The 22,157-nt window shown below is 56.4% G+C and overlaps 2 protein-coding genes across 5 annotated transcripts; one reads left to right on the top strand and one right to left on the bottom strand.

The window, feature by feature from the left end:
• Positions 1-2,871: 2,871 nt before the first annotated feature.
• LOC101799704 (acidic leucine-rich nuclear phosphoprotein 32 family member B) lies at positions 2,872-11,915 on the top strand. Of its 2 annotated transcripts, none has more exons than XM_027472038.3 (7): positions 2,872-3,078; positions 6,197-6,346; positions 6,802-6,924; positions 8,002-8,200; positions 8,554-8,672; positions 9,124-9,178; positions 10,031-11,915. In XM_027472038.3, exons 1-7 carry the CDS (start codon positions 3,025-3,027, stop codon positions 10,117-10,119), a joined length of 789 nt encoding a protein of 262 aa, XP_027327839.1. In that variant the 5' UTR covers positions 2,872-3,024; the 3' UTR covers positions 10,120-11,915. The 2 variants fall into 2 exon arrangements, with proteins under 2 accessions (XP_027327839.1, XP_027327838.1); XM_027472037.3 differs by having other exon boundaries at positions 2,874-3,078; positions 8,551-8,672.
• A 1,931-nt stretch (positions 11,916-13,846) lies between these two features.
• Positions 13,847-20,293, bottom strand: ZNF414 (zinc finger protein 414). Of its 3 annotated transcripts, none has more exons than XM_038169137.2 (9): positions 20,189-20,293; positions 17,763-17,896; positions 17,177-17,278; positions 16,990-17,097; positions 16,614-16,719; positions 15,781-16,310; positions 15,301-15,351; positions 14,562-14,720; positions 13,847-14,248 (listed from the first exon to the last, which is right to left on the bottom strand). In XM_038169137.2, exons 2-9 carry the CDS (start codon positions 17,830-17,832, stop codon positions 14,172-14,174), a joined length of 1,203 nt encoding a protein of 400 aa, XP_038025065.2. In that variant the 5' UTR covers positions 17,833-17,896; positions 20,189-20,293; the 3' UTR covers positions 13,847-14,171. The 3 variants fall into 3 exon arrangements, with proteins under 3 accessions (XP_038025065.2, XP_038025066.2, XP_038025067.2); XM_038169138.2 differs by lacking the exon at positions 20,189-20,293 and adding an exon at positions 20,057-20,185; XM_038169139.2 differs by lacking the exon at positions 15,301-15,351.
• Positions 20,294-22,157: the final 1,864 nt, after the last annotated feature.

Genomic DNA, 22,157 nt, shown 5'->3' with positions numbered 1-22,157 from the left:
GGCTGTATGCCACATCAGGAAAGCTTTGCGGCTGCCCCACGAGGATGGCAGGGGCTCTCCCCACACAGAGGTGTTTGCTCTCGCTCCCACCTTCCTGGATTTTTCCAGGGCAGCCCCAGGCCCCTTTGGGGTCGGGGTTTAGCCTGCATAGGACCGCGGCCGGGCGCCGGTACCCGTAGCGCCGGGGGGATGCTTCCCTCTGCCGGCACCTCCGCGTCTCTGCAGCGAGGAGAGCACAGCGCCGGCCGGGGGCAGCACCTCGATCCCTGCAAGAGTCGGGACCCCAGGTCCCATCTGGGAAACAAGAAGAAAAAAAGGAAATATAGCGAATTTCTTCTAAAGGCTGCCGAGGACTGGGTTAGCTTTATTTGCCTCCTTCCTGGTGCGGGGGCACACGGTCTCAGGTTTTCTGGTCTCCCAGACCATGCCTTATTTGCTTGTAAATCTCCAATAAAATTGTTTGACCACATCCTCTAGTTATGGGGGAAGATCCCTGCATCTATCTGAGATCCCCAGTGGGTCTGAGGAATGACATGCACTGGCAAACTGGCTGCATGCTTGTTCACACAGGGACCATCTCTCCATCCGGGGCTGGCATGAAGGTGCCCATAGGAGAAGTTGTTGCAGCTGATTTGGTGTCCCCACAGCTCTCCTGTAGCTGGATACCAGTCCGTCCCAGCAGGACCAGCTGCTGGGAATCTACAGCAGCCGGGAGATCTGGGGGATCTCATTCCTGTTATGAGGTCACAGAAGTGTGATGTGATGTGGAAATCCTCGTGTATGGAGCAGTAATGGCCCAGTGATACAGGATTCACTCCGTGGAAGCACTAGGCTAGGAATGAAGTAGCTGAAGCAGTGCAAAGCACAGACATAGTATCATGATGTATAATAGATAATATGTCATTCTGAGCATCTGTGCTCCAGCTTGTATGAAAAGTCCCAGACCTGAATTTCGACCCATGTCAGCATTTAAGGTCCAGCCTTTCAGTTGCTGTCACTTGCACAGTAAATTACCAGCTTCGTGTAAATGTGCCCAAACACAGAAAGTTTAGATCAGTTTAAATGCTTCTACCAGACATCAAATACCAGACGCAGCTTTAAAATCAATTCAGTTAAATCAGAGCAGGGTTTTTTATTTTAAGACAAATATAAAACGCAGCTTCTGAGGAACCCAGTGCAGTGAATCCCAAGGGAGGGGAGATAAAGCCACTCTGGGATGGGCGGAGGGGGGGGTACAGGGAGAGGGAAGCATTGTTTTCTACAAAGAACAGGAAACGAGCCTCAAAGAGTACATGAAAGAGACCTTAAAACAAATGCAGATCAGCAAGGGGGGGGAGCCTCTCCCCTCATCTCCCAGCTGTTCTGCCCAGGGGCAGCCTGCAGATCTGCTGCTTTTAGCAGAGGGGGCTCCGGCTGGGGAGAGACAAGGGTGCTGGGAGCTCTTGTCCCCTCCCGGGGCAGGGCTCCGTGAAGCTCCGGAGGAGCCAGAGGAGACAGGATTCACCCAGAGAAAGCAGTCGCCATGCTCTGCTTCACCCACGGGGATGCAATTAACGGAGCTTGGCCAACGCCGTGCTTCACGCCCTGGGAGGGGGCAACTGGGCAACGTTGGGCTTTGCCACAGGGCTGTTCTTCCTGCTCGCCCAGTGCATGGGCACTTACAGTCCTCTGCAGCGCTCACATGCCTCTGCGCAGCTCTGGTGACAGGGCAGCTCAAGGAGAGGGGACACCGACACGGTGCCCATGGGCTGCTCGCCTTGTGGCAGAGAGCCTGGAGCTTTCTGGCACGCAGCAGGGCCAGAGAAATGGAGACACGGTCAGCAAGGGGAGATTGCAGAGAGGCCAAAATGTACCATCTTTCAATGCAGCTCTTCATGAAAATGTCCATCGCTTCTCCAAAATAGCCCTGCTTTGGGCCCCTTCAGAGGTTCAAGCCCTCTGCTGAACATGGCCACTTCCTTCTGCTACTCCTAATAAAACATGGTTCATGTTAGAGCCAACTGGCAGAAACGAACAGGAACGCACCAGAAAGCCATTTCCTCACATAGGAGGAGAGCCGGTGGCCCGCTGCCAAAGGGGACAATGAGGGACTCTAGGGCTAGTCCAGCAAGCCCTCGTGTTCCTGTTTACATGGAGCCCGGAGAGTTGATCAGAGAGTTTTCCCTGCATGTTTTTAAGGTAATGTTTAACGAAGTCACCCACAGCAGTGCCGCATCCCAGAGGGATCTGCAGGCAGAGGCTGCGTGTGTGGCAGGCGCAGAGGGCAGCGCTGTGTCCAGGCCAGACATCGCAATCACTGGGACCCCGACTCGTCCCTGAGGCCCTGCTGGGGGTCCCTGGGGGCGGTGGCCAGAGCTGGGAGGTGAAACACCGTGGTGACCCTGTTGGCGACAGAGCGGTCCTGTGGTGACCTTGTGCTGGTTTGAACAGGGCTGGGGCAGAGCCCCACGGGGCCTCATGCACCCTGTGACCAATGCCAGCGGGGCCGCCTGAGCTCTCTCGGTCAGACACAACCAGAAACAGCACGGGTGGGTGCCGCAGGCCTGGAGGTCAACCCCCTACCCCCAGACACCACGCCTGAAGGACGGGGACAGACCCCGTCCAGCCTTCAAGCCCCGCGGGCCCCTCTCAGCGTCCCCGTAACAGGATGGATCCACGAGGGCTGCGTGCGTGTCGCGGCGAGCCGAGATACGGGGACGGGACGGGAGGGGTGAAAGACGAGCCGCCCCCCATCGAACCCCGCTTCCCCCACCCCGTTTGGCCGGGGGCCGCCCCCCCCCCCCGAGCCCCCCAGGCCCCGAGGCGGCCGGGGCCGGGCAGGGGGCGCTGCCGTGCGGCGGGGCCGGGGGCTGCGCGGAGCGGAGCGGGGCCGCCAGGGGGCGCGGCGCGGGGCCGCCTTTGTTGCCGTTGGCGCCTTCCTCTATATAAGCGGCGGCCGTGCGCGGGCTCGGCTCGGCTCGGTTCGGCTCGGTGCGGGGGTTTGGCGGCTCGGCTCGGCTCGGCCCGGCACGGTACGGCGGGAGGATGGAGATGAAGAAGCGGCTCACGCTGGAGCTGCGCAACAAGAAGCCGGGCGAGGTACTGCGGCCGCATGGCGGGGAAGGGAGAGGGGAAAGGGACAGGCGCCGGGGCCCGGCCCGGCTCGGCCCCGCTCGGCTCGGCCTGGGGACCGCGCACCGCCGGGGGCGGCGGCGGGGGGGAAGCGGCGGCTGCGGGAGGCCGGAGCGGGGCCCGGGCTGCGCTGCCCCGAGCCCCGGGGCCGCCGCTGTGCCCGTGCCCGGCGGCTCGCCCGGCATGGCTGCGGGCGGCGCCAGGCTGAGATGGCTCCCGCCGCTCCGGGGCCGCCTAACATGGCCGGAGCGGCCCCGCGCACGCGGCTCGGCCATGTTAGGGGCGGCCCCGGGGCGCCGCCGGCCCCCTCCGCCCTTCCCGCCGCCCGCGGGCGCCATGGAGGGGCCTGGGCGGGCCGCGGGGGCCCGGGGCGAGGCCTCCGGGCTGAAGGTGGGGGGAAGAGGGGGCCGCTGGTGGGTGCTCCCCCGGGCTCTCGGCCGCGCGGGGTGCCCGCAGCAGGCTGGATCGCTTCCGTGTGTGTGTGTGTGCCTCTGGGCTCGCCCCATGTTCTCCAAGCGTGGCCATGCGCTGCTCCTCCGCCAGAGCCTCCTCCAGCTCTGGCCTGCGGTGCTGCCGAGCTCCCGCTGCGGGCTGGGGGACGGGGGGAGGCGCCGTGCCATCTCCTGGGCCTCTTCTGGCTAACGTGAGGGACGTGGGGTGCTTCCAGCCCCCGGGGTGCCGCTTCCAGGACAGCACAACGCTCCACAGGAGCAGCGCAGGCTGTGCCTTCCCCACCGCTGGTGGTTCACGGCTCCTTTGCTCCTGCGCAGAAGCAGCCAGGACTGCGTGGGCTCGCTGCACGAGCCCTGCACGGGGTGTCCTGGTAGAGGAGAGAACGTGGCTGTTGACATCAGGGGTGGAAATTCCCGTGCTTGGACCATATGCGTGTGAGTGGAGTTTCTGAAGGTTGCTGGTCAGCTTCTCAGAGGGGAGGAAATTTGGTGCATTCCTCACGGCAGGGATGTGAGGAATCATGGAGGTGCTGTGCTAAATCCGCCTAACCTTGAAAAAAAAAAAGAATAAAAAAGGTGATAGCTGAGCTGCATTCAATCACTTTGCTGTACTTCTCCAATGCCTCCTTGCCTGAACTTTCTGCTTCTCAGTGCCTGCCTGTGGCTAGTATGTCCTTTGCACAGCAGAGGAATGGTGTCCCCTCATCTGTTGGGGCCAGTTAATCTGCCTTGCTGGTGGAGTGATTAGATCGAGCTGTACACAGTGGTCAGCTGAGGCTTGAGGGTTGGATTTTTGCAGCTTTCCAAAGCATTTTTGTTGCCCTTTCAGCCTCTGCTCCTGGGAGCTGGCTCACTGCCACTGTGCTCAGTGGGTAGTGCTTCAGAAACAAGGCCTGCCCTTATCTGAGGCCAGCCTTGTGGCCCCACTGGCATCCTTATAGCAAGATAGCTGTGGCTGTCACCTTGTTCTTGTGACAGATCAGTACGTCTCTGCAGCATGCTGACATGGGCAACTTAAAATCAAGCTGGAGCATAAGGAAAAAAAGGCTGTAAATGGAGGTTGTGGTAGAGGTTAAAGCCTTCACAGATGGTAAAGGAACTTGCAGAACAAGAATGGTTTGAGGAGTAGAAGTGTCCCTTCGAGGCTTCCAGCTGCAGGTTTCCTCTTGTTTGACACCAGGAATTTGAGTGAGTGGCATGCTGGGGAAACGAGCAGGCTCAGAGTGTGCGTGCCCTGCAGCCGAGGCTGGTACGAGCCAGTACTGCTGCTGGAATAAGCAGTCCTGGCTGCTCAGTCCTGTTCTGCTGTTGCACTGCCAGCTGCAGCATTTGTTCTGCCATTCAGGGCAAGGCGCTAGTCCAAGTTAAAGATGGTCTCTTCACAGCTAGGTTGGTTCTTAACTTAGTAATGTTCACTCTCACCTCTGTGGCTGCACCAACGAAGCAGCATCTGTGAAGTGCTGGCTTTGGCTGCCTTTATGCTGGGGGGACTGAGTCTTAGTTTAATCAGAGACTTCTGTCTGAGGAGCAAAATGAGTTCAACTGCAGAACTCCCAGTTGAGCTTGTTTGCTGCTGAGCTTAGAGCCCTGACCAGTACAGCCACTTCTGGAGTGTGTTAACTCATTCTGAGCTTTCAGGGCTGCCCTGGCAACTTCACAACACAAGAAAGCCTGCTTCTAGTAGGGCAAAGTGAATTTCAAATGACTTCTGGCTGATGTGAGCAGGAGAGTTAAAATTGGAGAGCTGCAGAGGAGGAATTTGGAGAGCATCATGAGCTTTCTGGCCAAGACTAATTTTTGCAATGTGCTGTGAAGAATGTGTGGGGTAAAAGCAAGTTTTGGGAATGGCCCATGAGAACTGGAGCTGGAGCATTCTGTGCTTCAGGGAGAGAGGAGGGTGCCAGGTATGTCTGCCCTTTGGGTGCGTGGAGGGGGGAACAGATCACTGCTGTGCTTTATGGCTGTAATGCCACAAGGGATTTTGTGCTGAATTACCAGGAATAGATTACCTCTGTGTGTGTAGTTTGTGCTTGGCAAAATATCATACGCCATCAGTGGCCCCCTCATGAAGGGCCTGGAGGTTTTGGAGAGTAGAGCTTTTGCTCTGTGCTGAGACTTCTACTAGGAATATGTGCTTTCAGTGAAACAAACCCTCTGGGGGCAGGTTTTCCAGTGTCCAAAGCAGGTCTAGTGTTGTGGGGAGAGCTGAAGAGGACAGAACCAGGTGATGTTTGGCCTATGGTTAGTTCAGCCTAAAGTGCCACTCTGGAAGCTTTTTGAGGCCTTGTGTGTGAGATGCTTTGATGCAGTTTCATGGTTCAGCCTGTGAAGGTTTCCTAGTAGAGAAGGCAGACCTTGGCTGGAATCATACGATGCGGTGCAGTGGTAGCATGCTGCACAGCTTGTGCTTAGAGGGTAAAATCCTTGCCACAGTTACAGATGCTGACTTTGTGCTCTTACAAAAATTATTTGGCTTTTAAGACCTGGGATGCTCCTTAAGGTGAGTGGGGGGACCTTCAGATGCGCATGCTGCTGTGAAATGTCAGTCACTCAGCCTAATGTCAGCTTGGTAGACTTTAGGTGAGGCTTGACTTGGGAATGCAGTGACAGCTTCTGAGTGTTTCTGTTGGTAGGTGAAGGAGCTGGTTCTTGATAACTGCCGCTCGGATGATGGGAAGATCGTTGGTCTCTCTTCAGATTTTGAGAACCTGGAGTTCCTCAGCATGATAAACATCAACTTGCTGTCTGTTTCCAATCTACCCAAGCTTAACAAACTCCGGAAGGTGAGTCAAACCTGTGGTCCTGTCTCTCAGTAGTCCTTGTTCTGAGACCTTGCTTCCCTGGTGAGAACTTCTTTCCCTGCATCAGCCAGGAAAAAGACAATTTGATTCTGCTTTTTCCTTTGAGGCCTGTAAGCTGTGTGAGAGGTTGTTTTCTAATATTTGAGAGTATTTTTGAGCTCATATTTTTAAGATCATTTTTCTCTTGCTTTTGTTATGTGGCTGTTAAACTTCAGTAACATATTTCAGGTTTTAGAAATTGCAGTTAGATAGCAATATATGTAATCTTGCAGTACACAAGTGGCTGGGAGTGCTGTGTTAGCTTGCAGAAAAAGGGTCTCAAAACTGGAACTGCTTCTCTAATGAATGGGGTTCTGTTGTAGTCTGGTTGTCAGGGAATTTTATTCTGTGTGTCAGAAGAAAACACTTTGTGACCATATGATGCTTCCTCCTGGCAGCTGGAGCTGAGTGATAACCGGATTTCTGGTGGCCTTGAAGTTCTAGCAGAGAGAACTCCTAACCTGACACACTTGAATCTAAGCGGCAACAAGATCAAAGACATCAATACTCTGGAGCCCTTGGTGAGTGAAAGGCTGTGCTGGGATCTAAGGGATGACGTTTCCTTTGGGGAGCATGTCTGTGCAGCAGAAGTCCAACATCTTGGTAACTGTTCCAACAGCACTTCGTGGTTCTGATGGGAACAGATGAGTGGGTCCAATTTGAGGCTGGGCTAATAGTTAATGGCTCCACTGTCTGGAAAACCAGCAGCCAGTTGCTAAAAGAAGCATGAAATTGGGCTGGATGAGTAAAACTGTGGATGCAGTGCTCAGTGTCCATCTGAGAAAGAAAGGACCGTTAATGGGTCGGATGCAGTTTGAGGTAGGTGGCACCTGGGGTGTCATGGAGATGAGTTGCTTGGACACCAGCAAGGGTTTCCATTGCATCAGTCCAAAGATGCTGTCCTGCTGGGCTGTGACCCTTGCACTCAGGGTGCTGTCACAACTTGAATTGCAAGGTGTTCCTGTTATAAATGCAGGAAATGCATCCCTGGTGCATCTAAACTGCCCCAAAGGTGGCTCTTGCCTTGTCATCTAGACTCTGTAGTTGTGAAAGGCCTGATCTCTAGGGTCTTTGCCTCTGTAGCTCTTATGTTTCATCCCTACATCCCTTCCAGAAAGAGCTTGCAACTGCTCTCTTGTACTTAGCCCAGTGCACAGTGTGATAGCCTGTTCGGAAGAGCTGCTGTGGCTGTGCTGAAAGGCACATCAGGTTTAGCCTGCAGACACTGCTTTGGTCTGCTGCCTGTATTGTGCTCTCTGGTATTTTGCCTGATGTTTTGGGGCAGAATGAGTGGTTCAGTGATCCGTCCTGCTTTGTGGGAGCTGGGCACTGTGTGCTTGTTGCCTGCTCTGTCTTCAAGGAGGGAAAGCTGTAGGATAGAGGAGATGGATTAAAAAGGAGTTGTATTTCATTGTGAATGTTGTCCTACACTTAGTAAAAGCAGCAACTTATCTCCACCAGAAGAGCACAAGGTGAAAAGAATGCATGCAAAGACTGCTTTGTCATAGGTATGGTTAGGAAACCAGCTGTATTCTGATGGCTGCATGATCCTCTAATACTGTTGATTTGTAAATGATCTACCGACTTGATCTTTGCAGAAAAAGTTGCCAAACCTGCATAGTCTGGACCTCTTCAACTGCGAGGTGACAATGCTCATCAACTACCGGGAGAGTGTGTTCACCCTTCTGCCCCAGCTCACCTACCTAGATGGATTTGATGCTGATGACCAGGAAGCCCCTGACTCAGACCCTGAAGCAGATGGGGATGGACTGGAAGATGAATATGAGAATGGGGAAGGTAAGGATTTTCTCCTCATGTTTTTTTTTTTTTTTCCTGGGAAACAACTTTTTCCCTTCTGTGTGATTGTGTTGCTAAAAAAAAAATAAAAAATAAAATAGTGATTATAACTTGCTGCTTAAGTAGGGGCTGTCTGGACAACCCCTCCCCATTCCTTCCTTTGGCAGGCAGCATGAGAAGTGAGACTTGCTGCAGGCTGACAGGGCTTGTTGCTGGCACTCCCTGTGCAAGCTTGTTTTCTGTGATTTCCTGGCTATTGCTCATGTAGTGCTGGAGTAGGAGGTGTGAGCATACTGTCTGGGAATAGCAAGTATTTTGAAACTTTAATGCTTACCTTCATCTTTTGATAGAAGGTGAGGAAGAAGATGATGATGATGAGGAAGATGATTTGGATGAAGAAGTCATTGATGAAGAAGATGATGAAGATGATGACCTTGAAGGTGAAGAGGAGGAGGATGGAGTAGATGATGAGGTGAGACTTTTTGTTGTCAGTGTATATCCACAGCATTGAGTTGGCATGTTCAATAGTGCATTCATCCCTTAAGCTTGTGACCCATCTGACCAGGTGTCAGATGCTTCTTCATGGGCAGATCCAAGGGGTCTGTCCTGCCCTTGGCTCTGGCTACCTTTTGACTCCATCCAATGAGTTTGCCTGTTCAGTATTTGTTTACTGCTTGGATTGATACTTCTGTACTTCAAGTGATAAACTGTGACTTCAAGCGATAAAACTGTACACCCCCTTACTCCTAAGGGGTACAAGAGGCTATTGAGGAAACAGGAGCTTCTCCATGCTCAGCTTGTACCTGTCACCCTTAGGTTAGAGTAAGGCAGGAGAAGAGGTGAAGAGGAAAGGGTGGTTACAGAATTATACCTTGCTCATGAGATTGTGGCTTGTGTAACAAGGTGTCTTGTTTTGATTCCAGGAGGAAGATGAGGAGGAAGATGGTGAGGATGAAGATGATGATGAAGCTGATGACGGTAAGTTGAATTCTAACAAACTGTTGGCAAAGCTGCCTTGACAGTCTTGCACATTCTTTGGATTCTAAGAGCTTCCCAAGATTCTGTGTTGTGCTCTTGTTGCCTTTAGCTCTTGATAAGTGCAGTGCTCTGACTTGTGGGCGCTTCTAAGCTGCTGCTTATGCCTCAGCTAACTAGAGTATAACATCTGTAACCTAAGGGTCATGCGCTGCTGATGGGGAAACAAGTTTCAGTGCCTTTTAATGCTTACTGAGCTGGGTAGGTGTGCCAAATAGTAGAGGTAAATTGCCTAGGGAACCAGTTCTGAATAGCTTATCCTGATAGTTCATGCAGGATTAGGGCTTCTGTCATGGAAGCTCATGTTAGCAGTCTTTGTGAGGATATCCTCTTAAATGCTCATGTTCCTTTCTGCTATCAGCTACAGAGAGGGTAGTAAAGCTGAACTTGATTTGAGTCCAGACTCCTTTAGTTCTAACAGGGTGTAAGCACCCGAATTAATGTTCATAGAATATAGTGGCTGGCATGACTTTAAATGACCTTGTATCAGTTTGGTTAGAAATGACCAAATTCTACAGATCCTATACTTCTGAGAGTGTTCAACAAAAAAGCCTTTTGAAGCACTTGATGGAATGTGGGATGCTTAGAGGGCATAAAAATGCTTAATGTCTCATATGAGTCTGTGCTTCTTAGTAGCATGGGAAGCTGAGCAGGGTGGATCTCTGTTCTGTAATGGTGAGAGTCTAGTCTGTGCTTGTTCACTGGCAAGCTGTGGCTAATGCAGCTTGTAGCCAGTTTGAGTGCTGTTCCACAAGACTGAACAGACAGAGCTTCATGCTTCACCTCTTTTTGCAGACCTTCCACGAGGGGAAAAGAGAAAACGAAATCTAGAGGATGAAGGAGAGGAAGATCCAGAAGATGAAGAGGATGATGAGGATGACTGATCCCAGCAAGCCAATCAGTTTTACAGACTATGACTGTGCTTGTCTTAACTTCCCCGTTGTGTCTATGTGAGACTGTAAATCCCTGTCTCCCACTCCTCCCCCCTTTGTATGGCTGCAGCGTCCACAATATATTTTTTTAAGATGTAGAATACTGTAGGCATTCAGGGGAATCTTCCATACAAGGCTCTCTTTCTCACAAGTATCTCATGACCAAAGGCTTTCTCCGTTCTGTGGTTTGTGCAGCAGTTTGCAAAAAAAAAAAAAAAAAAATCCTCCTAGGGTATCTTTCATGTCTGAAATCAGCCTTGCCACACAAGAGCTCCAGCTTGCCACCCTGCCTGACAGCAAAGAAGGTGTTTGCTATCTGCATGCCCTCAGACCTGCTTTCTGAAGACGCTTGAGCCATCTTGAGCAGTGGGTGCAAATCTGGTTCATCTGAATGGACTCTAAGCAAATGATCACTGAGGTCTCTCTGATCAGAAAAAAAATGGTGATGTGATCTCTGGAGATGCTTGAAGATACTTTAGTGCTGGGGATGTGGGGTGCCTGGGGTCTTGGATGGGGGGGTTGACTGACTGCTTACAAAGACCCTGGTACCTCTGGTGATGCACCTTGCAGTAGCCCTGTACTTGCTTTCCTATTTTTTTTATAAACTGGAATATTTTTTCCTGATGGCCACCTAATACCTTCCACTTGCACACCCAAGTAGGGCTGATGTGTGGCTGTGAGCCTCTGCCATGATGAGGTTTCTCATTGCCATAGCAGCCTTTAGGAAGAGATAGGAAATAGCAGGTTTAGGGATACTGCACTTCTGTCAAACTCCATTTCGCACTGTACAGAACATGTTCAACCAGTATCACTGTGATGCACCTAACTCGGCGTTCCCCAGGAGACCGTGTTAGCCTATATATTCTCAGGGTCCTTCTGCTAGCCAGTAACAGCTCTGGACAGTTGCCTCAGCGCTAGCCTGGTGTATGCGTCGTCCTCCTTTTTCCTTTTCAGCATGAAGAGAAGTGCATTGATCAGAAGTCCAGCTCATTCCCATTCAGGCTATTTGAGCACTGCTGGAGCGCAGACAGCGCTGCGGACCGTGTCTCCCTCTGACCTGGGGTGTCTAGAGCGGGGAGGGGGGGGCTGAAATTGGCCAGGGGTAGCTCTCCACTGCAGGGTCTTTGGCCCTTCCTTCCTCTGCCTCGAGGTGTTCAGACAGCACAGCTGATAGCTTCTGGAGAGACCTGGCCCTGTGGCCTCCAGGGATGGGAACCGGTGGGTGTTGGGTGCTGGGACAGCAGTGCTTGGGCGGGGCAGCTGCTGCTCCTTGGAGGAGCACAGTGCTGGGGCTCCAGGGGGGCTCCGGGGCACTGGCACTGCGTGGAGCTCCTGGTTGTTGCTTGGGCAATCTGTCAGCACCCAGCACTTGGAGGTGAGGTTCACAGCGGTTCCTTCAGGAGTGGTGTGTGTTGCAGCACATCTGAGTCTCTGTTGCTTTGTTCTGTTCTTGCTGTTGTCTCTTGCATTGTACAGTAGCTGTAACCATTTGGAGAAGAACTACTCCTGTAAAATGCAAACTGAGTAACTTATAAATGTTAAAGGAATTAAAAAAAAAATCAGAGCAGCAGTTACTTCTAATTTTTCCCTGCATTTTTAGCAGATTGTATGGATTTTATATTAGCCTAGTAACTGTCAGGTTTTGATTGGTCAGACTAGTCCCAGAAATAATGATCTCCGGCCCTTTTGTATCTTTTGTTACAAAATTTGGATAAAACTTTTAATAAAGACTTCAGTTTTTAAAAATCCATTGCAATGAATGTTGTCTTAACTGCCCCTGCTCTATGAACACCAGAGCTGTGAGCAGCCTGTGGAAGCTCTGGGGTGGTTTTTCTTGAGCAGCTGGATCTCATCAGCAGTGGTGACTGTCCTGTTCACCCAGGCATGGCCTTTTTTTTTTTTTTTTTCCTGCTCTGAGCCCCAGCTGAGTGGATTCTTGGTAAGTGCAGCTTGTCTGTTCTTGCTCTGCAGGGCTGGCTTGGGCAGGGCTGTTTACGGGGTGGTGGTGGTGATATGGGGGCTTTGGGGTGGGGAATTGCTTTGGGGAGGGATGTGGATCAGCCTGATACAGCAGGGTCCTTGCATGAATGTGGGGGCTCTGTGGGGATGATGCAGCCTTCACTCTGTGCTGCTCTTGGAAATGGCCACAGCAAGGTTCATGGGTAGCTGCAAGAGCTGTTTCTTGGGGAACCAGGTTAGTGTGTGTCTGCTCTTCTGGTCTGTATGGAAAGTCTGCTTAAATGCTGAGAAGTCCTAGTTTTAAGACATTTTTAATATTCAATTCTGCTGGATGCTCAGCTCTGCTGAGAACAGAGCTTACAGCTCCAGGGTGGTGCAGGGTGAGGAGAAGGTGGGTGAGCAGCCCCAGTTCTGGGTTTTGGGAGGCCACCCAAACCCTGCCCTCAAGCAGGAAGCTGCTGGAGGGTTCAGGGAGGCTGATGTGTGAGCTGTGCACAGCTCCCTGGGGGCTGGAGGTGTCTTTGCATTGCTGTGATCCTGGCCTGGCTCCAGTGAGCTGCTGCTGTGCTAGATCTGCACAGCCATGGGCTTTGCCTAGGGGTCTTTGCAAGGTTAGGGTGCCCAGCACCGTGCTCTGGGGTTAGTGTGAGGAGCTACGTGGAGGAACAGAGCTCCAGCTATGGGGCTGGTTGTGCAGAGGCCCCCTTCTGCTGCTGCTCAGCCCCCTCCAGAGTGGGGGCTGCCCCTTTTTACTACAGGCACAACCCCTGCTGGGGCTGCTCCCCTCTCCTCACATGCCTTTCCCTGCTCAGAGGTGGGTGTGCTGGAGCTCTGTCCTGCAGGCAGAGCTGTACAGGGGAAGGTGGGAGCATGCAGCCTCCTCCCCTCCCCAACAGACAGGACCTGTGTAATGGGGCCAATGTGACTGGGAAAGCACAGCTCCAGCTGCGCTGCACAACTCCTATGTGCATCTTGCCATGGCTGCTGTGTGTGGTGGGGGGAGCCTGGGGGTCTCCTGCAGGGGGGCAAGCAGGCTGCAGCCATCGCTTGCAGCAACTCCAGCCCCTTGGAGCAGAGCTCAGCAGGTGAAGGAGGGACTTGGGCCCCCTAGCAGCCCTCCCTGGGTGGGATGCATAGGAGCTGACCTACAGGGAATGGTGCAGTGCCATGGGGCTGGGCTGGATGCTTCCCCTGCTCCAGGGCTGGTGCTGGGGCACAGCACTGCTGTTTTAGGCTCTTCTTCCCTGTTGTACTTCAGGCACTACTCCCCTGGTACCAGCAGCCTGGGGTGGGTGCATGCATCCCCTGGGGCTGCATCCAGACAGTGCTGATGCAAGGGGCAGGGCTACCTTATTCCAGACCAAGGAAATCAAAATCTCTGTGCATCTTCCCCCTCCCAGGGTGCTGCAGGGCTCCCAGCCAGGCAGAAGGGTGGGGGCTGCCCCTAGACCTGCTTTGGTGTAAACCTTCCTGGGATGGTGCTGCTTTAGGAGCCCTGTATGGTTTGGAGCTGTTCACAAGGGGATACAGAGACCCCTCCCTGTTCCTCCATGCAAACCCACCCCTTCTCCTCCCTCCCTCTGTTTTGGGACCCACTGAGGGAGCCCTGCCCCCTTGTTCCCAATCTGCTTGTGGTTTTTTTTTTTTTTTTTTGGGACTGGCACAACTTTGCCCATTGCCCCCCACCATGTGGCCCCACAGAGGCTCCCCCAGCCACTGCTCCTGTATGCTTCCCATTTATTAACTTCCAGACCTCGTTTCAGAGAAGTCCACCACCTCTAGAGCATCCACCAGGCTTCCCCTGAGCCCCTGGGGCAATGAAAAACCTTTAGGAGAGGGAGAGACACACAGGGTCCAGGGGCTTAGCGTTTCCAAAAATAAAAGGGAGAGGGGAGTGGAACGTCAATAAAACAAAGGTTGTTCCCCCTCTGCCACCCCACGCTGGAGCGATGCTCCCCGTGCCCCTGTCCCAGTGCGGTGGCATGGGGTCTGCAGTGCCCTTTGCCCAGCCAGGGTGGGGGGATCCCCAACAGGGGCAAGGTCCCTCAGAGCTGCGAGTACAGGGAGTTCTCCATCTCCGGCGTCAGCTTCGAGTGGAAGGAGGCGAGGCCCACCCTGAAATCTGGAGGGAGAGGGAAGAGAGCTGTCAGGGCTGGGGCCGAGCTCCTGGGATATGGCAGGAGACGTGCAGCCTCCCTGGGGCATTGCTGTGGGTCAGGGGCACACCGCACCCCTGGGTGCTGCCCACTGTGGCAGTGACATGGGGGCAGGCAGTGGGGCTGTCCCCATTGATGCCTTCTTTCCCCCAAGTCGGGGGAAAATCAGCTCAGTTCAGCATCCAGAGTGCACAGAGCTGCTCAATCCCATTTAATGAGAGCATGTGGGCACTCGGGAGGGACCCCCTGCATCCTCCCTGTTCCCCCCCAAGGCCGTACCCATGTCTGCGTCCAGACGCCCGGGTGGCGGCAGGTTCTTGCGGTGGTCCTCGATGTGCAGTGTCATCTCCTCCCGCGAGGCGGTGGAGTAGGGGCACTGCATGCAGGTGTAGCGGCCCCGCGTGTGCTCCCACACGATGCGGCTGTTGGAGGCGTGCCCTGCAAGGGTGGGCAAGGAGGGAAGCACAGCGCTCGCTGGGGAGCCCCCGGGGGTGGGAGCCCCATGCAGAGCGGGATTTGGGAGTGGAAGCCCATGCTCCCAGCCCTGTATACACACAGGGTACCCTCTGTGCTTGGGGGGGACCCCAAGGCTGGGTGTAGAGCTGGCTGTGGGCATTGTGTGAGGCTGTGCTGCTCGGACCCCCTTTGCCCATCGCCTATGCACCTGCAGAGCAAAAGCGGGTGGTTTCCAGCTTGGCCACAGCCAGGGAAAATGGGGGTCTTTTGAGTCCAAGCAGCAGCTGCACCCCCAGTTTGTGCTGCCAATACAGCCAGGCTCAGCAGTTCCTTGGGGGGGGTGCAGCCAGTGACCCCCCCAGTCTCCAAGCCTACCTGGGGAGCAGCTCCTCTGTGGAGGGCTCCCAAAAACAAGGGTGCCCGCCCTCCCCACTGTGCTCTGGGGAACATCACAGCCTCCAAGGGGCCTCTCCCCTCCCCTGTGCCTCCCCCTTCCTTCCCGCCCCCACCCCCTCAGTGACAGAAAGCAGCCCCCAAGCAGCCCCAGTAGTGCCAAACTAACCTGCGGTCACTCCTGAGCCAAAGCATGGGAGGAGTGGGCTGACACTCACACCTGCGGAGGGAATCGAGGGGCAAGACAAGCATTAGGTCTTCCCCTCCCTGGTGGGGGGGAATGTTGGGGGGGCAGGCCTGGCCCGGCTCCTGCCTCACACCCCAGCACGCCGGGGAGGAGCAGCAGGGCCGGGTAAATTTGGAGGTTGGTTATTTATTATTATTTTTTTGGTGGTTGCTTTCATTTTTTCCAATCGAGCATCTCTTTAGGTGGGAGAGGAGGGGAGCAGAGGCGGGATGGGGCAGGGGGTGGTTGGGGTGGGGTGAGGGGAGCCCAGAGAGGGACTGGGGCAGCCCTGGGCTGCAGTGGCTCTGGGCTGGGGAGGTGTAGGGGGGGAGGGATCCTCGCTGGCCGTCGGTGGGTCCTCATCCAGGAGCTGCTGGTCAAGGCGGGAGCAGAAGGTTTGCCCTAATGGCTGCCCGCGCTCACCTTGGCTTTTCTTCCAGATGGCGTTGGAGACGGGGGGGCCGTGGCTGGGCACGAAGGGCCGCAAACGGGGCTGCGCCGGGGGTGGAGGTAAACCATAGGGCGACGGGTGCACATAGGACAGGAACGGCACTGAGGAGGGGGGTGGCCCCGAGAACCGAGTCAAGGATGATGGCCCAAAAAGGTTGGGCTCCAGCAGTGGGAAGGGGTGGGGGGCCGGCGAGACGAGCGGCATCGCCTCCAGCGAGCTGGGCAGCTCGGGCAGGCTGGCGGGCAGTGTGGCGGGTGCTGCCGGGGCAGTGTCCGCGCCGGGGATGATGGCTTCTTTCTCTGTGTGCTGGATAATGCTCGGGAGCTTGGGCAGCCCCTCAGCTGCCTTGGCCGTGAGTTCCTTCTCCAGGGCGGAGGTAGCGGGCGGGACAGGCTTCTCGGCTTTTTGGGGCGGTGCAGGGCTGCCGGCGCGGTCAGAGCAGACGTGGAGGTGCTTGAAGAGGGAGCGGTGAGTGCGGAAGCGCAGCAAGCAGTTCTCACACCTGCAGGGTTGGCAGGCAGCATCAGTGCCAGGTCAAGTTCCCACCCACAGCCCCAGGAGCAGCATTCCCCCCGCCACACAGCACATGAACCACTCCTGGGGGCTACCTGCAATGGGGGGGGGGGGGGGGAGGGAAGTGAGGCGAGGCTGAAAAGGGGATGTACAGGGTGCTCAGGGCTGTCTGGGTACTGCAGCGTGTCCCCAGATGGGATTTGGTGTGGGGCCATGTGCTTGCCTGTCCAATACCTGCGAGGGAGGTGGCAGAGCTGTGCAGGATGGTGATGGGGACAGGGTGGGGACTCACTTGAAGTAGCGGTTTGGCTTGTAGTGCACCTTCATGTGGGCCATGAGGTCCTGCATGCTGGGGAAGGTCTCCATGCAGCCTAGTGTGGGGCACTGGAAGGTTTTACCTGCAAAAAGAGATGGGGCAGAGTCAGCACAGCCCCAGCCACACTGCACCCCCCTGTGGCAATGGGAGGACCCACCAACATGTCCCTGTCCCTTCCCGTGCTCTCCCCACTGCTGGCTGGGGCAATGCAGCATCTCCCAGGGGTGCAGGCACCTTGAGGGCGACTTGTGCAGTGAGCCCCAGCTTCAAACCTTGCTTTTCCCTGTCCCATCCAAACAAAGAGCACCCTGGAGCAATCACGGGGTGTCCCGGTGCCCACCATCCCCCTTACCCTCAAGGGACTGCGTTGGTCTGTAGTGGACCTTCAGGTGGTCCATCAGCTCCTGCATGCTGGGGAAGGCCAGCTTGCAGCCGTAGCTGGAGCAGGCGTAGTGCTTCCCTGGAAGGAGAAGACAGCATTGGCCTTGGTCATCGCCCCGTCATCACCCGTGGCATCGCCCCCACCGTACTCAGCTCACCTGAGGCCGGTCTGCGCTTCAGCAGCCGCAGGTCCTGCGTGGGGGCTCCTCCACTCCCCACTACTGGCATGGGGCCGCCAGGCAGAGCCGCTTCACTGCAGCCTGTGGGGGAGAGGCTGTCAGGCAGCAGACACGAGTGCCCTGTGCAGCCGCCATACACCCATGACCCTTGGCCTCCAGCCCCAAGCCTTGGAGCTGGGTGGGATTCAGGTGTTTTGCAGCTGTGTGGTTGGACCCAGGTTTCTGTTTGCAAAGGGGCCAGTTCCAGTGTCCTCGTTCCTACTCTGCACAAATGGATACCTTACACGGCTTGGTCAGTTTGGGGCTTTGGGGGGGGGGGGTGTCTGTCTTCCTGGAGCGTGGTTCCACACAGGAGACACGTTCTCAGAGTGCGCCTTGCTGGATGCTGCCTTCCTGGATCCACCCACTGGGGGGCCTTTGGAGGGGAGCACGGGGCTATGGCACCCACATGGAGGCCACCAGCAGCCCCTCTAGTGTCACAGCTGGCCACCGCCCCTAGGAGTTGCAGCAAATGGGACCCCCACAGCAGCCAGAGCAAAGGCCTTTCGCCTCCTGAGGGACTCACCTGCCCCCTCTCCAGCGTATTTACCCCCCAGCGAGAAGGGGGGCAGAGCCTCATCCTTCTCTGTCTTCATGGCCTGGCTGGTGGCAGGCACAAGGCCAGGGGTTCGCTGCCGATGGCGTCTTCTCTTGGTGATGCTGCACCCAATGCAAGGGACAGAGGTTAGAGCCCACCAGGGAGCGGCAACAACAGCCACCACTTCCTTTTCCCCCTCGGTGCCTGTGGTGCTCCTGCCTCAAAGGAGCTTTGTGGGGAGAGAGGCTACCAACACGGCCCCTCCACGGGCGGGCAGCTGTCGAGCACTGAAGCTAGAGCCATCACCATCCCTCCCCACCTCTCACCCTTGGGTAATACCAAGCCCCTGTCTCTGCTCCCACTGCATGACCAGGAACATGGTGGCAGGGCCCAACGCCTGGCTGATGGATGCCTGGGGGCAATTCCTTCATGAACATTACAGCATGACGGTCCCCAAAAACTAACTGGCTTTGCCTTACAGACCTGTGGCACCAGCCTTGACCACACAAGAGCCAAATGATAGCTCTCAGCAAAAGGCATCTCAAATCTCCATGACCAAGACCAGCACACCCATATCTGTGCTGTCCTGCTCACAGCTGGATATGCCTACTAGCATCTGCTCTTACAGGCATTTTCTCAGCTTTTCTGGAGAAAATAATCTTTAAACATATTGTTGGGGCGTTGTGGAATTGCAAGCCCTATCGGGAAGCGCATCCAAGAGGGATGGGAGGAAGGTCACAGCCAAGCTGTAACACCTAAAGATGTTGCTGGGCTTGGTGCTGGAGCCCCTGAGGAGAGCAGGATCCGTGCCCCAGAAGCTGGCAGCCCCGGTACACCACAGCTTCCCCAGAATAATTTCATTATTTCTTGAAAAATGCATTTTTTCAAGGAGCTGTATGTGAGGAGCTGTATGGAGGTGCTGAGCAAGAAGACAGCCCTGCCTCAACAGTTTTAATGCTTTCTCCCCCAAAAGATTCTTGCTATCTTTTTTTTCCCAGCAAAACAGTCTCCCCTTCCTGATTAATAAAAAAAGAAAGTTAACCCCAAACAAAGCCATAGGCTTGGTGTGGCTGGAGGAATAACCGAGCAGAGAGGGATCTCCTCAACATCACACCTCTTTCAGCAGAGGTGGCTCCATGACATTGCTGCACACTTGGCCCCAGGCCCTGGATTTCGGGGAGCTGGTGGCACCTGCATCGTTTTGCTGCCATTTCTCACCTCAAATGGGATGGTGTCTGACACAACAGGGCACTTTTCGCTGTTTTGCAGCCCTGAATGCGATGCCCTGAGCCAAGCACTGCTGACCTGCTGCTGCCTCCATGCCTGATGACCCCACATGGCCACCGCAGCTGTGACCCCCACATCCCACCCCCCCTCCCCCTTGATCCAGTGCAAACCCTGCCCTGGAAACCCAAATCCTGGAGCCACCGCAAACCCAGTGCCACTTTTCACTGGGTTTTCCTGCTGCAGGGTCAGGCTCCCCAAAGCCTGCTGGAACCCACTCCTCCAGCTCCTGTGGGACTCCCAAAAAATCCCATGTTGGGGTCTAAGGGGGTGAACAGGGGGTTTGTCACCTGCTTGTGCCGATTCAGTTAATAATTAATAAAGATCATCTCCCTCAAGTGAACAAGAGGGTTTATGCATATTGGCAAGAACAGAAGAGGTTCACAAATCCACCCGGGGAGATAACCGGGACAAATACTCCCTTCTGAGCATCTCTGCACCACGGCCAGGCTTCCTACAGCAGCTCCTCGGCACGGGAGAGGAGACAAAAGGCTGGGAACAAGGGGCTCACGCGGCCACTCGGCTGGGAGATGACAGCTGAGCGAGCGCAGGGACCCCCTGGTTCTGGGGGGGGGGCTCGGCTCCCCACCCCACGGCCAAGAGCTCCCTGGTGAGCACCCCCACAGCTGGCAGCCCCCCCCCGGCTAGTGGCTCCCGTCTGCACTATGCCCGTGGCTACTAGCCCCTGTGGCCGGTAGCACCCCCGCCCCCCCCTCCCGCCCCGAGCCCCCTAGTATTTTGAGCAGCATCCCAATAACACCGCACCGACGGCTACTAGCCCCTGTGGCTGGTAGCCCCCATCTGCCCTCTCCCCCCCCCCAACAATAGAGCCGTGGCCAGCAGCCCCCGCGGCCAGTAGTCCCTCGGGACAACGCAGTCCTAGCATCCCCACGGACCGAGCCCCCTCCCCTTCAAACCTGGTCCCCCTCCCTCCTTTGAGGGGGGGGGGGCGCACGGCTTCAACCCCCCCCCGCTCCCCCCTCCCGGCCCTTCCTCACCTCCGAGCTCCGCGCACAGCCCTGCTGTCGCCCCCCCCGGAGCCCTGGGGTCGTATGCCCACCCCCCCAAAAAAAGAAAAAAAAAAAAAAAAAAAAAAAAAAAAGCGTCACCCCCAGCAGGGCCGCACGTACCGGGGCTGCGGGGGGGGGGGCCGGAGCCGCCCGGGGCGCGCATCAGCGGCGGCGCGGCCGCGGGGCCATTTTCTGCGCGGAGCTGTCGCGAGAGCCGGGGGGGACGGGGGGGGGGGGGAGAAGGGGGAGGGGGAGGAGGAGGAGGAGAAGGAGGAGGAGGAAGAGAGGCGGAAAAGGGGACGCTGGGGGGGGGGGGGCGCGGCCTGGACCCGCCCCGGTGTCGTCGTCGTCCTCCAGATCCCGGTTCCTGAGGTGGGGGGCGGGGCGGGGGGGTCGTGGTTCGCGATGCTGGAGCATCCCCGGGGAGGGGGCATCCTGAGCCCCCCTCACAGCATCCTGAGCCTCTTGGGGAACGCTGTGACTTTTGACGACCCCCCCCCCCCCCCACACACACACACCCCGGTCGTCTGAGGTTTCCCTCGGAGCACCCCAGGTTCCTTGGAGCACCCCCCCGAAGCACCCCGAGCACAACACATCACTCATGGGCCCTAAGAGCTGCCCAGGCCCCTTGGAGCATCCCAGGACCCTCTCAGCCCCCCTGAGCTGCCCCCCTCCCCCAAAGCCAGCAGGGGGTGGTGGCAGCATCCCCCTTGCACAGCCCCAGCTCTTGGGGTACTGCCCCCCCTCCCCCCCCAGCCCCAAGGCAGGGTGCAGGAAGGAGATTCCTCCAGCAGCAGTTTCCAAAGCCATTTTTATTCAGTCAGATGAAAGCAGAGGCTTTCGCTGCTCCCCCCCACCTCCCTCCCAATGCCCTTCCCAAGCTCAGCAGTGCAAGGACGCTAAAACTGCATTTACAGGAAAAAAAAAAAAAGAAAGAAAAATCCCCCCAAGGACCACATAGGTTGTGAAAACCCATCATGAGGGGGCAAAGCCACGAGGCTGAGACACCCGGAGCTGCCCTGGCTCCTGTTCCTCCCCCTCGCAGCCCCGTGTGTGCCCCCCAGCCTCCCAGCCCCACATTTCCCCTTCCCTCCCCAGGCCCGGAACGTGTCGCCACGTGAGGCTGCGCAGGACTTCATTTCCCAGCAGCCTTTTGCTTGGCGTCACCCCTACCCATAGGGTCCCCTGAGCCCCCCCATCTGTGTGTGCCCCCCCCCCCCCCCCTTGCCTCCATCTCTTGGGCAGGGGCTCTGCCCACCCGTGGTCAGCGGGAGCTGCAGGGAGGGGGGAAGAGGAGGGAGAGGCAGCGAGGCCGAGGGCTGCAGCAGGGTAGCGTCACTTCCTTTGGCCATCCTGGGTGGGGGGTGACATGGATTGGAGTTCGGGGGGCGGGGCGGGACACCGACCCCTGCTTATCTCTGCACCCAGGGCATGGCGGTGGTCCCCAGCACCACGGGGCACAGGCAAGGATGGGCCCCGATGCGTTGGTGCCGTTCATCCCTCTCCCTGCTGCAAACCTCTTGCACCCTCGGTGGGAAAAAGCCTCCATTGAAAGCCCCTCTGCCCCCAGGGCAGGGAACATCACCCCAAGGGGGTGTGCTCGGGATCACCTCATCATGGCCGTGGACAGTGGCTTCCAGCCCCAGCACCCCACGGGTGAGACCCCCTCCTTGTGATGCTGGGGCAACTCCATGTTTGCCACACCAGGGGACTTGGGCCTGTCTGTGCCGCCCATAGCCCCTTCAGATCAGGATCCAAATACGTGGAGCCACAGCTCAGTTCTTCTCGCAGCAAGTCCTATGGGAAATCAGGCACCGCGCTGACACGCAGGTCCTGCTGCACCCCGATTCCAGGGCTTTGTCTCCCCGCTGCCCTGCAGCTCCTGGCCAGCACTGCCAGGTGCTCTGGAGCGATGCTGGGATGTGCAAGAGCCTGAGATGGGGTCCGGGGGGGAGCTGGTTCGTGTTCAGCATCTTCTGGAGGATTCGATGCAGAGGGGATGGGGCTGCTCTGGTGTGCACCCACCCTCGTCCCTGCATGCAGACTCGTCCCCCTGTCATGGGGACAGCCAGTGCTGGGGGCTGCGTCT

This window comes from Anas platyrhynchos, chromosome 29, assembly GCF_047663525.1.
Source record: "Anas platyrhynchos isolate ZD024472 breed Pekin duck chromosome 29, IASCAAS_PekinDuck_T2T, whole genome shotgun sequence".
Classification (NCBI taxonomy): Eukaryota; Metazoa; Chordata; class Aves; order Anseriformes; family Anatidae; genus Anas; species Anas platyrhynchos.
Note: the sequence above shows the minus strand (reverse complement) of the source record. Positions and strands in the feature narration are given on the sequence as shown.

Coding starts and splice junctions, on each gene's coding strand:
- LOC101799704 (XM_027472037.3), top strand. CDS start 3,025: ATGGAGATGAAGAAGCGGCTCACGCTGGAGCTGCGCAACAAGAAGCCG. Junction 3,079..6,196: donor GCAACAAGAAGCCGGGCGAG/GTACTGCGGCCG, acceptor TTCTGTTGGTAG/GTGAAGGAGCTGGTTCTTGA. Junction 6,925..8,001: donor TCAATACTCTGGAGCCCTTG/GTGAGTGAAAGG, acceptor TGATCTTTGCAG/AAAAAGTTGCCAAACCTGCA.
- ZNF414 (XM_038169137.2), bottom strand. CDS start 17,832: ATGAAGACAGAGAAGGATGAGGCTCTGCCCCCCTTCTCGCTGGGGGGT. Junction 17,279..17,762: donor ATACGCTGGAGAGGGGGCAG/GTGAGTCCCTCA, acceptor TCTCCCCCACAG/GCTGCAGTGAAGCGGCTCTG. Junction 14,249..14,561: donor GCGTCTGGACGCAGACATGG/GTACGGCCTTGG, acceptor CTCTCCCTCCAG/ATTTCAGGGTGGGCCTCGCC.